This window comes from Sciurus carolinensis, chromosome 2 (genome assembly GCF_902686445.1).
Source record: "Sciurus carolinensis chromosome 2, mSciCar1.2, whole genome shotgun sequence".
Taxonomy (NCBI): domain Eukaryota; kingdom Metazoa; phylum Chordata; class Mammalia; order Rodentia; family Sciuridae; genus Sciurus; species Sciurus carolinensis.
The window spans coordinates 90,182,645-90,197,906 of NC_062214.1; the positions used below are offsets into that span (position 1 = coordinate 90,182,645).

The 15,262-nt window shown below is 38.7% G+C and overlaps 1 protein-coding gene across 1 annotated transcript in view; it reads right to left on the reverse strand.

The window, feature by feature from the left end:
• Znf609 (zinc finger protein 609) overlaps nucleotides 1-15,262 on the reverse strand; it is a 224,545-nt gene that overhangs the window by 35,880 nt on the left and 173,403 nt on the right. The window contains 1 exon segment of the mRNA XM_047540485.1: nucleotides 12,352-12,577. Coding sequence (XP_047396441.1) covers nucleotides 12,352-12,577 — 226 coding nt within the window.

Consider the following 15,262-nt stretch of genomic DNA (forward strand, 5'->3'; position numbering starts at 1 on the left):
GGGCCCTGTGCATGCTCAACAACTGCTCTACCACTGAGCTACATCCCGAGCCCATAAACCGTAATTTCTTGGGGATTTTTTTCACAGTAAACATGCCCAAGCTCTGTTGACTCAGATTATGAGGAGTGGGGAAGAGCTAACATATATTTTAAATAGCACTAAGTGCTATCAGTAAGTTGCTCTGATCTTCCCTCCCCCCAAACTTTCTCCTACTTAACACTAATTTAAGTAAAAGAATAAACTTTGATTCTAAAAATCTATAGTTTCAATGTAACCTTAATCAAAATCTTAGCATGACTTTTTCATAAAAAAATTCACAAGCCAATCCTACAATTTTTATGGAAATGCAAAAAGCCAAGCATAGTATGGCAATCTTAAGGAAGTACAACAAAGCTGGAGGACTTACACTACTAGATATCAAGATTTATAAAGCTGTAGAGTTAAGACAATGTAGTATTGACAGAATATGCAAAAGAATTAAAGGAACAGAAGAAAATTAAAAAATAAACCCACACATGTCCCTGATTGACAGATATGATTGCTGTGAAGTGAGGGAAAGGATGGTCTTTTCAATAAGATGCTGCACAAATTAAATATTCACATGAAAATAAAAAATCTTGACTCAAGTTACATCCTAATCAAAAATCAAATCCAGATATACTATAGATCTAAATATAAAAGGAAAAACAAGATTCTCAGAAAAAACATAGAAGGATATCTTTATTATCATAGAATAGGTAAAACTTTGTTAAACACAAAACAAGGGCTCGGGTTGTGGTTCAGTAGTAGAGCACTTGCCTATCATGTGCAAGGCACTGGGTTTGATTTTCAGCACCACACTAAAAAAATAAATAAATAAAATAAAGATATTGTGTCCATCTACAGCTTAAAAGTTAAAAAAAAGAAACAAAAAACAGAACACAAAACTACCAACAATAAAAGAAAACAGAAGACAAACTAGATTATATAAAAATGAAGAACTTCTATTCATGAAAAGACAGCTTTAAGAGAAAGGTGAGACACAAAAGATATTTATAATACATATATCTGACACAAGACTCATAATCAGAATATAGAAAGATAGGCAACTGCTGGGAGTAATGGCACACACCTGTAATCCCAGTGACTTGGGAGGCTGAGGAAGGACTATTTCAAATTAAAAAAAAATTTTTTAAATGTCTATTTAGATAATTAACCCACTTTTTTGTTTTAATTTTATTTAGTTGTTGATGGACCTTTATTTTATTCATTTATTTATATGTGGTGCTGAGAATCAAACCCAGTGCCTCACACGTGTGGGGCAAGCGCCCTACCACTGAGCCACAACCCCAGCCCAACTATTTCAAATTTGAGGCCAGCCTTGGCAACTTAGTGAGACCCTGTTTCATAAATAAAAAGCAAAAAGGGCTTAGGGATGTAGCTCAGGGCTAAAGTGCCCCTGAGTTCAATCCCCAGTACACACACACACACACACACATAAAATGAAAATAAACAAAGTTAAATACATGGAACAACATAGATGAATCTTGTTAGCTTAATGGTGAGCCAGTTCCAAGATTTAAAAAAAAAGCACACACTATGCAATGTTAAAAATGGATTACACTAATCTATGATGTTAAATCTATGATTGGGGAGGGAGGTGTTGTTAAGACTACTGGAAGGGAGGCATGAAAGGGCTTCTGGGGTTCTGACAATATTTCTTTATCTAGGTGCTGGTAACATGTGGTGTGTTCACTCTGAAAATTCAATGACTTGTACACTTATGACTCATGAATATATTTATATTATTATTCAATAAGACCTATTAACAAGCTGTGCTCAGTGGTGCATTCCTGTAATCCCAGCTACTTGGGAGGCTGAGGCAAGATGATCAAAAGTTCAAAGCCAGCCTGGGCAACTTAATGAGACCCTGTCTCAAAATAAAAAGGGCAGGGGACATAGTTCAATGGTAGAGTGCCGCTGGGTTCAGTCCCTAGTAGGGAAACAAAAAAGAACAATAACAATAACAATAACAAAAAAGTAGGAAAAAGAAAAGACCTATTATCATAAACAAAACAGGACACTTTTGGGTTTGTGAATCCTATTCATCAGTGAAAGGGAGAATGACAAAGTAGCCAGTGCCAGGATCAGCTCGAGATGCAGGCTACTTACATATTTTAGGTAGCCTGCTCAACCTCCAGATCAGCAGACCAGTTTAGTATCTCATGCAACAGCACATGGGGGGGAGGCAGAGGGTTCTACTTTCTTCATCCATATTTTCTCCACATTGATACTTGATTCCAGGAAATTTTAAATATAATTTTAAGGAGAGAGCTAAAAGCTAAAAAGCAGAGGGAACCTTGATAAGTGGGAAAATGCACAGTATTTCAAGTTTATTGAATGATCTGGGAAATTTTTTCCCTTATTTTCTACTGGTGCATTATAGTTGTACACAATGATGGAATTCGTTGTTACATATTTATTTGTACATGCACACAATATGGGAAATTTTTAAGAGGTGGAGAGTCAAATGAAGGTAGGAAATTATTTGATAGTCTTTTTGTTCTTTTAAAATACCCTAAAGAGAAAATAAGAGTACAACTTGTGGGAGGGTGTATACTCAATTCCTGGCATAGCCTTTTTGTCATATAGTTTGTTGCTATGGAGAAGGCTGTGAAGGCAGCAACTAAGGAAAATAAAGAACCTTGCAGGATTAAACATAAGTAAAGTGAATTTTAAAAAATTCCTATAGCAATTAGCAAGTAACAGAACCTATAAATGACATACTTCCCATGTTTTTCTAACCCCTACTCTTCTGAAAGTACATGGGCCTGGTTTGCCATTATAATTTACTCAAAAAACAGAGAAGCTGAATGGGCCCGACAAAGCCTAAACCCAGCAGACAAAATACAAGGCTATTTAACAATGCTACCTCATGCCAGGAGGAATCAGCTACCTGCCCACCATACTTGGGGAAATTATCTCCTGCTGCTTAAATTATAAAGTTGATGCCCTGTGATTTCTTTGTTCTGTAAAGCCTAAGGGAGATGGGATAATAAGCTATCAGAAGAGGTGGAAAACAGCCCCTTGTTTCAGTGAGGGAGAGAGGGAGAGAGGCAGAAAGAAAGTATGAGAGTGTTAGTTCTCACTGGTATTGTTAATAGGCAGTGGGAGCCTCAGTAGCAGCAGCCTTGGAGCAAACCTATGCCTGAACTGGTCTAAAACTACAGACGTGGGAGAAAAGGCTAGTTGCCAAGTTTGTTAATAGCTTCTGTCCATCATTGTTGCAGCAGCTTTATCAACCAAGGCAGAGCCAGGACCTGTTTTTTTAGCTGTATACACACCATGACCAGAGGGTTCTACATTTTCCAAATCTCATCACAACCAATGACCAACAAAGACAATTCCCTTTTCTCTTCTACACAGTGATTACAGAAGTGTAAATATCAGAGCTAATGCAACATTATATGCAAGGGGGCGGCAGAGGGTTCTACAATGACAGGACAATGGAGCTCCTAAACTCAACCTCCTCATTTATAAAATGAGGAAACAAAGACCCAAATGAGTAAAATGACCATTTGACAGGGCAGGAAAACATTCAGGCTCTGAAATGGGAGCTAGAGCCTAGCAATTAATCCCAGGTTAAACTATAACTGTACCTATTGTACCTGAGTTCATGCATAAGTATCAGGAACAAAATTATTTGTTAAAGGATGGCATTAGTAACAAAATAGGCCTGCAAGGATTTTGTTACTGAAATATCAAAAATCTCACTTTGAAGCAACCTTTCCTGTCTGGCAAGACCACAGCCCCCTCACCTGTACTGCCTGACTGCTTTGCTGTCCCTGGGAGGGATGAGATGAGAAGAAATGGGTAAGAAAGCACAAAAAGAGGACATCTCTCTTCCTTGGAGATTAGCCCATTTTGCAGTTTGAAAAATGAAACTTAAAAAAACCTGTGACTGAAATTTTTCCTTAGGGCTTCAGGATTTGAATATATGACAGTGGGCAGATAACATAATCCACAAGGGTATATAAACACATTATGCCCTAAAGCACCCCCTGGGAGTAACCTGCTAGGTGGCAAGAATGTGTTGGCTCCTGTTTTTTGATGGGGGAGGGGTGGGAGAAAGTATTGATTTCCCTAATGTTTCCTTTGTGTGGCTGCTGTTGCCATGTGGTGATCTGTTGCTATGAAGATTTGTGGTGCCAGACAATGGCTGCTAGGTCTTTATGACTATGCTATTGGTAAAGCTCTTTCTGCAAGAGTTAGGCTAGTGTGCATCTGGCTAAGAAGTGGAGAAAGCTTGGTCACAGTGCATCATCTCTCTCCAGATGAGTGTTGAGGCAAGACTGAAGGTGAAAGGGCATTAAGTGTAGCCTATGAGGAAGAAAAGTCAGTAGCTGAGTACCACCTCATTTTTTCAGTAAAAATACCTAAAATCAGATATTTCACAGTTCACATACATATTTTTCTACATCAGAATCAAACAGAATAAACCACGGGGAACTACCCAGGTTACCATTTTCATGAAATAAGATTAACGGAGAGACCCTTCCCTAAGACCCTTCTTAGAGAGAAGGATAAAGACCCACAGTAAGGATCTTCAATTAGATGAGGATGAAGAATCATTGGGGCAGTTTCTCAGCACAGCTATCAAGGACAAACTAACTTCCTGTTAAGCAAACTGCCTATTACTCTGATAATAAGAAAACAACCACCACAAAGCAGGGTTCATCCACAGTTTAAAACAGGGCCAAATGTTTTCCTGGTTAACAGAGGTCAGAGTACACAGAAGTCATCCTGGGTCTGTTTAGATGTCAGCTACTTACCCACCCTCTTCACCCTCTCACACAATCAATGTTCTTTCCATCTGAGAGTACACACAAAACACCACATAGTCCAATACTATAAGCCACTAATTACATATAGCAGTTTAAATTTTAAGCCACGTGGAAAGATTTGGTGGAAAGAAGGAAGCCCATACTTGTAATGCTAGCAACTCAGGAGGCCGAGGCAGGATGATCACAAGTTTGAGGCTAGCCTCAGCAACTTAACGAAAACATGTCTCAAAATTTAAAAAAGAAAAAAGGGCTATGGATGTGGCTCAGTGGTAAAGTGCCCTTGGGTTCAATCCCCAGTACAAAATAAGTAAGTAAGTAAGTAAGTAAATAAATAAATAATCACACAGTTAAAGGTAAAACATATTCTAGAACATAACTTTCCTAACTCTAGTTCAGAAATATTTTTACTGTATTACAATGCCTTTACAGCACTATTATTCCTTCAAATAGTTCTTCTCAAATTATTTCCAGACTTCATTGGAATAGAAATTGTTTATACATCTGAATGACAAAATATCTGTGGAAAAACTGAAAACATCCTTCTTTCCACCAAATCATTAAACTGACTGAGAATTCAGTTTTGGAAGTTAGACCAAGATTATTGTATAGATTTTGATAACCACTGACATACAAGGGAATTGCACTTACTTCAGTTTCAGAAACATGATTTTAAGTCACTATAATTTCTTTCTTACTGATGTTCTGGTGAAAGGAGACCAGAGATATTATAAAAGTAATTTCTACATGGGGAAAGAGGATTAATCTAGATAAGTGACTATCAAACTTTTTCCCCCCAGTCCTGGGTATTGAACCCAGGGGCATTTTACCACTGATCTACATCCCCAGTTCTTTTGATTTTTAAATTTTGAGACAGGGTCTCACTAAGTTGCTGAGACTGGCCTTGAATTTGTGATCCTTCTGCCTCAGCTGCCCGAGATGCTAGGGCTGGGATTATAGCTGTGTGCCACTGCACCTGGCCAGAGCCTCCACCTTTTTTTAAAATAAGGGTTTTCAAAGGAACCTAACATGTAAGTGATCTAAAATTAGAAATGCTTTGAGTTGCAGCTGGTAGGGTAGCTGATGGGAGGGGGCATCCCTCATTTCTATGAATACCATTGTGGTTTCTGGACTCAAGTTTCTCAGGGTATAACATCTCTGAAAGTATCTGTAGGTTCTATCTCTTTTTTAAAATTTCAAATGATTATGGTGGGAGTCATTGTTTAAAAAAAAAAAAAAGCCAGGTATGGTGGTGAATGGCTATGATTCCAGCAAGTCCTAGAGGCTGAAGCAGGAGGATTGCACGTTCAAGGCCTAAGCAAGTTAGTTAGAACCTGTCTCAAAGTAAATTAATTAATTAATTAATAAAAGGGCTGGTAATCTAGCTCATTGGTAAAGCACCCCTGGGTTGAATCCCCAATACCAAAAGGAAAAAAAAAAAAAAAAAAAAAAAGAAAGAAAACAGAAAAGAAAAAAAGAAAGTACAATATAAAATCCCTCATTTACATAGGAAATAAACCAGAGACAGGTTTAAAAAATGCCATTTTCACCACTGTGCTTTGAAAACATGGGTATAAGGCAAAAGCAATATTATAAATAAAATATTTACTAATTTTTTTTTTTACATAAGGACTATACTAGTCCTTGAGAAAATAAAATGAAGTATATAATCCCTGGCCTCAGCCATTCTATAGTCTAATAAAGGAGAAGTCAAAAGAATCCAGAGTTAGAAAGAAATTAAGAACTGGCTTAATGACATTTATGACTGTGTAATCTTAGAAGAGGAGAAAGTCGGTATAAAAAAAAAAAAGTATGAAGAAGTAATGACTAAGCACACTTGAAAGCTAAAGGACATAAACACAGAAGTTAAGTGAACCCCAAACAGAATAAATCCAAAGAAATTCATGCCAGATAGATAATACATCATAACCAAACTGCTGAAAATGCAAAACAAAACAAAACACTTTGAAGTCTGGCACAGTGGTGCATGCACACCTATAATCCCCAGCCACTTTGGAGGCAGAGATAGGCGAGTTGAAAGTTCAAGGTGAGCCTGGGTTAGAGTCAGGGTTTGAGACCCTGTCTCAAAATTAAAAATAAAATTTAAAAAGTGCTAGGGACGGGCTGGAGTTGTGGTTCAGTGGTAGAGTGCTTACCTAGCATGTGGGAGGCAATGGGTTCGATTCTTAGCACCACATATAAATAAATAAAATAAAGGTTCATTGACAACTTAAAAAAAAAAAATACTATGGATGTAGCTCAGTGGTAAAGTGTGCCGGGTTCAATCCCCTGAACTGGAAAAACAAAAACATCAAAAGCAATCACATATATACTTTGATAGCAGCCAGTAAAAAATGACACAGGAAACAATTCAAATAAGTGTGTATTTCTTATCAGAAAACATGATGGCTAAAAGGACACAATAGCCAGGCACAATGGTGTACACCTATGATCCCAGAAACTTGGGAGCCTGAGGCAGGAGGATCAAAAGTTCAGGCCAACCCCAGCAATTCAGGGGTTGAGCAACTGACATCCTGTTTCACTAAAAAGTAAAAAGGGCTGGGACTCAGCTTAGTGGTAAAGTACTTCTGGGTTCAATCCCTAGTACCAAAAATAAATAAATAAAAAAACATAAATAACAGCATTCTCAGAATTCATAACAGTAGACCAGTTCTAAAAGAATTACCAACGGAGGTTCTTCAGACAGAGGGGAAATAATAGGACTCTTAGAATCTCAGGAATGAAGGAAGAGTACCAGAAATGTTAAAATCTGGGTAAAGATAACAAATTATTTTCTTGAGTTCTTTATGGTATATCTGATGGTTGAAAAGGAAAAAAATTTCAAGTAGTCTCATGAGTTTTTCCTCTTTTTGGTATTGGGGATTAAAACCAGAGGCATTTAACCACTGAGCCACATTCCCAGTCTTTTAATTAATTTATTTTACTTTGAGACCCTTCACTAACTTGCTTAGGGTCTCCCTAAATTGTTGAGACTTGAAACTCGGAATCATCCTGGCTCAGTCTCCCGAGTAGCTGCGATTACAGGTGTGCACCAACATACCTGGGCTGATGGGGTTTTCAGTGTATTAGATATAATACATGTGGGTCAACTGTTAGCAAACTTTTAAAATAAAAGCCAAGGTCACAATGATAGTGGCAGAGGTACAGAAATTGCTTGATTTTCACTCCACTGCTCCTTCTACTATATTACAAATTCTTCCATAAAATATATATGCCAAAGTAAACTACCATTTTTGGTTTAGTATTGCTATCACAAAACAATCCACAGAACCTCCTGGAATTCTAAGTCAGTTTTGCCTTTCTTTAAAATACCACAGATGCCAGCAAGCAATTTTGCCTTAGCAAAAGCATATGTCCTAATTTAAGACTTCTTATGTGTTGTTTTCAGGGCCAAGGGTTAAGACTAAGCCTTGTAAACCTGGACTAGCCTTGGTACTTGACCTTTTGATTTGAAGTGAGGTAGGCCAAAGTGAAGCTGGAATGTAAGTGGTAAGAATAAGTCTGAACAAAAACAAAGTATCAAAACAAAACAAAACAAAAAATCTAAGGAAAAATCTAAGGAAAATCTTAGGTGTGTTTTTCTGGAGGGGGTAGTATGGCGTGTAGTGAGTACTGGGCATTGAATCCAGGGACGCCTTCATCTGAGCTACATCTCCAGTCTTTTTATTTTTATTTTGAAGAGGGTCTCACTAATTTGCTGAGGCTGGCCTCCCCAGTCTCTGGGATTATAGGTATGCAGCACTATGCATAGTCCCTTAGGTATTCTTAACAGTTCCAAGATTGAACCTGGTCATGTTTAGACATTTGCAGAGTTGACTGAATTATGAACAGCCTAAAAAGAGATGTAATCTGCAGAAATTTCAAAATGCCTACAAGGCAAAGTTTAAAGTGAGAGATAGGGAGAGTGAAGGAAAGACAAAGCAATACTGGTAGGCAGTTGGAGGCACAACTAAAGAAAGCAACCCCCCAAACAAAACAAAACAACACAGGAATTACTGCCGCCATGACCCCTACACTTATTCTCAGCAAGGTGGCTCACATCTACAGAAACTTCTCAGAAACTTCTCAGCATCCTCCATTCCCCAATGAGGCTAAGCGTTCATAGCTTTTCTCTAAGTTGGAAAAGTTGTTCCCTTTGAAAATAATAGTTTGCTGGGCAGAGACAGAAGTACAAAAAGTCAGGTTCAGACACAAAGTCTAGAAGTCTAGAATTTTTTTTTTAAGTGTCATAGTTCTTATGATTAACTTGAGGAATTACTCAGTACTCTAGATCTTACAGATTTCTTTCTTCCTTTTTTTTTCTTCCCAGTACTGGTACTGGTACTAGTAAATGCCAGGCAATTACTCTATCACTGAGTTGCATCCTCAGTCCTTTTAATTTTGAAACAGGGTCTCACTAAGTAGCCCAGGCTGGCTCTGAACTTGCAATCTTTGTCCTGCCTCAGTCTCCAGAGTAGCTGTGATTACAGGCCATCACCCCCTGACCTAGATCTTACAGATCTTTAGAGAATGGTTTTTGTAGGAAATCTGTTACTTTAAGACGAAAAGGAATGTGAACCAACCCTGAGCCCAATCAACCTTTATCAGCAATTCAGGTGAAAAGCCTTTGAGGTGTCCAAAAAGAAGAAAAAAAAAAAAAAAAAAGGCATATCACTGCAGAACAAGTTCTCCAAGTTCTCCTTCTCTTGGAATGAAAAGAAACAAAAAGTGAAGGTAAGCTTTGAAACACAGTATTTTTTTGTTTTTGTTTTTGTTTTAAAAAATTTTTTGTAGTTGTAGATGGACAAGCATGACTGCTTCTTTTTTTGTATGTGGTGCTAAGGATTGAACCCAGTGCCTCACATGTGCTAGGCAAGTCCTCTGCCACTGACCCCCAGCCCCAGCCCCAGCAATATGTTAAGTGGGAGAAAATCTAGTATTAAAAGTAGAACAGCAAATCTTACAGAATTAGACAAATGAGGATGATCTCAAACCTGCTGAAAGCAGTATTTGAGTTTCAGAGAATTTTAGAAAGTAGTTTGACATGATTCCTAAGTTCAAGCAATATTATAGTCTCTGTTGGATATATTGTTAACATAGATGACAATGGACATGGATGCAAGCATTTATTCAAGCAGAATTTTTTTTTTTTTTTTAAATCAGGAATTGAACCCAGGGGCATTCATCCTCCACCCCTTTTATTTTTGTTTTTGAGACAGGGTCTCCTAAGTCGAGGACCTTGCTAAATTGCTGAGGCAGGCTCAAAACTTGTAATCCTCCTGCCTCATCCTCTAGAGTTAGTAGAATTACAGGCATGTGCCCCCATATTTCTGATAGCTTACTATAGGTGGCAGGTGTTAAGGTTTATTTTTTTTTTTGTACCAGGGATTGAACCCAGGGGCACTTTACCATGAGCCACATCCCCAGCCCTTTTTTATATTTTATTTTGAGACGGGGGTCTCACTGAGTTGCTTAGGGCCTTGCTAAAATGCCGAGGGTGGCTTTTAACTTGCAATACTCCTGCTTAGCCCTCCCAAGTAGCTGAGATTACGGGCATGCGCACCACCACACCGGGATAGGTGTTAAGTTTTGGGGACACAGTAGGGAGCACAAAAAAATCCCTATTCTTAGAATTTCTAACATAGGGGAAGAGACAGAAATTAATAGAAAAATTAGGGCTGGGGCTATAGCTCAGTGGTTGAATGCTTGGCTAGCATGTGCCAGGCCCTGGGTTTGATTCTGTGGGTGGGGGTGGGGTAGGGAGTGGGAAGAGTTAATACAATTATAAACAAATCTGCAAACTGTGATAAATGCTGTGAAATACAGAGAGCATTAAGACTGTCTAAGAGGGGGCCAGGCATGGTGGCACATGTTTGTAATTTCAGCAACTTGGGAGGCTGAGGCAGAAGGGATCACAAGTTTGAGGCTAGTCTTGGCAATTCAGCAAGGCCCTATCTCAAAATAAAAAGGGCTAGGCTAGGCATGTAGCTCAGAGGTAGAGTGCCCTGAATTAAATCTCCCTGATACTACCACCACCTTAAAAAAAAAAAAAAAGTCTTGTTACTAATGCAGAGACATGATGGAACTCTGAGGCCCAGCCTTTCTAGCACATATACTTTATATGCTTTGACAAGGACTTGGATTCTTTATTAAAACAATGTGCTGAAGCACTGGACATGGTGGCACATGCTTGCAATTTCAGTGGCCCAGAAGGCTGAGGTAGGAGGATCCCAAGTTCAAAACCAGCCTCAGCAACTTAGTAAGGCCCTAAGCAATTTAGTTTGCTTATTGCCACAAAATAAACAATAAAAAGGGCTGGGGATGTGACTCAGTGGTAGAGTGCTTGCCTAGCATGCACAAGTCCCTGGGTTCAATTCCCAGCACTGCAGAAAAAAAAAAAAAAAAAAAAAAAAGGGGGAGAGAGAGAGAGAGAGAGCGAGAGACAATGAGCGGGATCACTCCAGATGTTATTATCAAGGGGTCTGAATACCTTTGCATTCCTATTTCATTTTATAAGGCTTATGAATTTCCAAAACAGACAATCTGTTCTCAGGGCAAATGAAATGTACAAGAAGTTTGGACGGTAGCCTTGGACAATAACAACTTATAGCAAGCCAAAGGCTTAGTGGAAGCCTGAAAACAAGACCATGTAAACACTTTCCTATTGACTTGGCCCATAAAAATTTTTACTAAATTGACAGATGCGTGAACTGGCACAGGTGGCTGGGTAATGAGGCAACCAAAGGGAGGAAGGAAGTGGCTACACTAAATGTTAAAAAAGACAAGAGCTGAGCAGGATATGGTGGTACACACCTATAATCCCAACCACTTGGGAGGCTGATGTGGGAAAATCACAAACTCAAGGCCTTCAGCAACTTAGCAAGACCCTGTTTCAAAATAAAAAGTAAAAAGATCTGGGGATGTAGCTCAGTGGTAGAGTATCCCTGGGTTCAATCCCCAGTACCAAAAAAAGAAAATGTAAAAGCTGCATATTCAATAAGCCAAGATTAATTCAATTTGAGTGGTTTCCATTCTCTTGACTCTCTCAGCTGCCATTTTATTACTTTTTTCCTTCAAGTCCAAATTTCATCTATATATCCTAAATCTCCCACATAAAATAATAGAAGGGGTTTGGAGAGTATGGACATAGTTTGAATTACATGGCCAGCCAGCACCTATTACATGATTGCCGAAGTACAAGGGCCAACACTGTTGAATAGTTATAAAGGGAGATAATTAATTTAACAAACTAGCACTAGGGGATCAGGATATAGCCTGGCAGTAGAGTGCTTGCTTACTTTTGATTCCCAGCGTTGCAAAAATAAACAAACAAACCTCGGCATTGGCAATCTCTATAAATGAGATTCTGCTATCCTGTTTGGTTTGCTGCTATCCTATGGGTGTGCCAGCAGAACTGTGGACACATGAGCCTCCTTATAATTACCTGGCAGTATTTACACCAGTAAGCCCCTATTGGCTCGTTGGTGGAAGTAGGTTGAGAAGAGGTGAGAAAACCATACACAGCACTTACCATCTTCTGTTTCCTGCCACACGATGCCTTCAAGGTTGACACTGGTTCCAGGTTCACAAGGGCCTAAGCACTCAGGCTCTGTGGCTAGAGCCACATCACATGTGTTGACACCAACTGATCGTGTCCGAACCATAATCTGCTCACAGGGAGATGAGATGTCATTATTGACCACTGGCACCAAAAGGTGCAGAGGCAGCACTGCTGGTGTGGAGACAGGGGACTCCATCTGTTGGGGAAGACAAAGTAGTAACTGAGTTGTAGTGAGATTATTTAGAATAAGTACCTTTCAGTATTTAAATCAGTCCCACATCTTTTGCTGCCAGAGTGCAGAGGCTCTAAATACTAGACTGTGGTCCTTCCTTTCAGGTTCTAGCTCATAATACCATTATAGACCTGGCTGATTAGATGAGAACACCAACCAACTGACCAACCAACAAATACACAAAACACACCCTGTGCTGGGAGAAGTTCTATTTCTTTCTTTCCTCCTCCTTTCCCCTCTCCTACTCTTTTCTCTCTCTCTTTCTCTTTCCTTTTCTTTATTTTTATAGTACTCAGATTAAACCCAGGGCCTCAGACATGCTAGGCACATGCTCTACCACTAAGTTATACCTCCAAATCCTCTATTTCTTATGAAAGATCTTTCCCATGAACTGTACTTGGCTAAAGTGTTTTTTTTTTTTTTTTTAAAGAGTTGTATGTCGTATTTTTCCTATTTCATTTAACCTCCATTGAAAAAGAATCAGGGCCAAATTTAAATAGAAGAGCAAATAAGACTGATGTGGAAGACCCAGTTTTCCAGGCACGTTCTGCTACTACGATGCTTCCTACCAATCTAGCATTCACCCAATCTACATTCAACAGTCATTATATTAGTTAGGTATAAAATCCATGAATACAGGTGGGGATAAATAGAGAAAGAAATACCCAGATTTAGGAATGCTGTGATTCCTAATGATCCCAGGAGCTTTAGTACAACTTTAGCTAGAAGGAAATTTACTTAAAAGTTATAGAGGGTTGGTTAGTGAGAATGGCATTCTGTAGTAGGATTCTAACATCTGTCTATAAACCTGGGCATAGTGGCACACACCTATAATTCCAGTAATTTGGGAAGCGAGGTAGGAGAATTGCAAGTTTGAGGCAGCCTGGGCAACTGAGTGAGGCCCTAAGCAATTTAGTGAGACCCTGTCCCAACATAAAAAGGGTTGGGGATGTAGCTCAGTGGTAAAGCACTCAATCCCCAGTATCATCAACTGCTTGCCCCGAATCTCTCTTTCTCTAAGAAACAATCCTGAAGCCAATCCACAGCAATCCAAAGCAGTCTGATTATGTACACCTACACAAAAACGTTAAACACCAGCAATCTACCTCCAAAACTATAACCTCTCACAAAAACATAATTAGTAGGTTCTAAGAAGAATAAAACACATCTAGAGATAACATAAAAGTTGTAATGGAGCAGGTGATGATACCTTAACTCTTTATTTAAATCCTAACAAATCTGACAAAGTACCAAATCTGAGCCTAATAATGCCTAAATCCTAACTGAAATCTTGCATACCCAAAGGGACTAAAGATTAAATATGGTACCAATTAGCAGACATAGAAATGAGTCAAGGAGTAAGATTCTTGGGATTCTTTCCCTTTTGTAAAAGACTTTTGAGCTGGGAGTGGTGGTTAATTCTAGCTACTTGGGAGGCTGAGGCAAGAGGATTACAAATTCAAGGCCAGTCTCAACAATTTAGAAAGACTCCAGTCTCAAAATGAAAACTAAAAGGGCTGGGGATGTAGCTTAGTGGGAGAATGTCCCTGGGTTCAATCCCTAGTACTAAATGAAAACAAAACAAAAACAAAAACAATGTTTTTAGTCATATTAAATGTAGTCTTTGAATAAAACATTCAGGGAACCACAGATGCATTCACAATCCAAACTTCTGGACAGATCGGAACTCTGGCTTTGGGATAATTTACTGCATGACCACCATTCTACCTATGATTCACCTCCCTCTCCCCCATACATATACCTTCCTAGCCTTGAAAACTAGTTTAGAAGTTGAGGTATGGATATTGCTTTCATTCTTTACAATTGGCTCTGACTTACTAGCTTAGAAAGTCACCACAAATGAAAAAATAAAAAAGAGGAGCTGGGGGTATAACTCTGAGGTAAAGCACTTGCCTGGCATGTGTGAGGCCCTGGGTTCAATCCCTGGCACCATGAAAAATAATACCTAAATAAATAAATAAATGAATAAATAAATTTATGTCCACTGCTGAGCTTGTTTTCTGATTCTGTTTCACAATTTGTTGTCCTTACTGCTGCTGCTGTTTTCTTATATTTTCTGTTGACAGGGCACCAAAAACCTTGAAGTCAGTCCAGATTGTTTTTTAAATATATCTTTTAGTTGTAGGTGGGCACAATACCTTTATTTTATTTTTATGTGGTGCTGAGGATTGAACCCAGGTCCTCACATGTGCTAGATGAGCCACAACCCCAGCCCCAGTCCACATTTTTTTACTTCCTCCCTTCCTCTCAGCCACTCCAGCTAGGTTATTCAGGGTTCCTGGGAGCTCAGGAGGAAGATACACTGTTATGTTCTAGGTAAAGTCAATTCCCCAATTCTGCACTGAGAAATCCAGAAAATAACATCTACAATACAAGTTGGAAACCCCACTATTACTTTCAAACAGTATGTCCAGAACGTAGAATGTAATCAAACACACTAAATAGTTATATTAATAAAATATCATTGGGGATGTAAACTTTGTTATAGAATATCTGAAGAGACATTAGCTGAAAAGATCACTAAAAAACCTAAAACATTTGAGTTGTTTAACATTTGTACACCAAGACTATATTTACAGATCAGAGTAAGCAGAGTTCAGGATTTTTGTATGAAAATAACTTTATCTC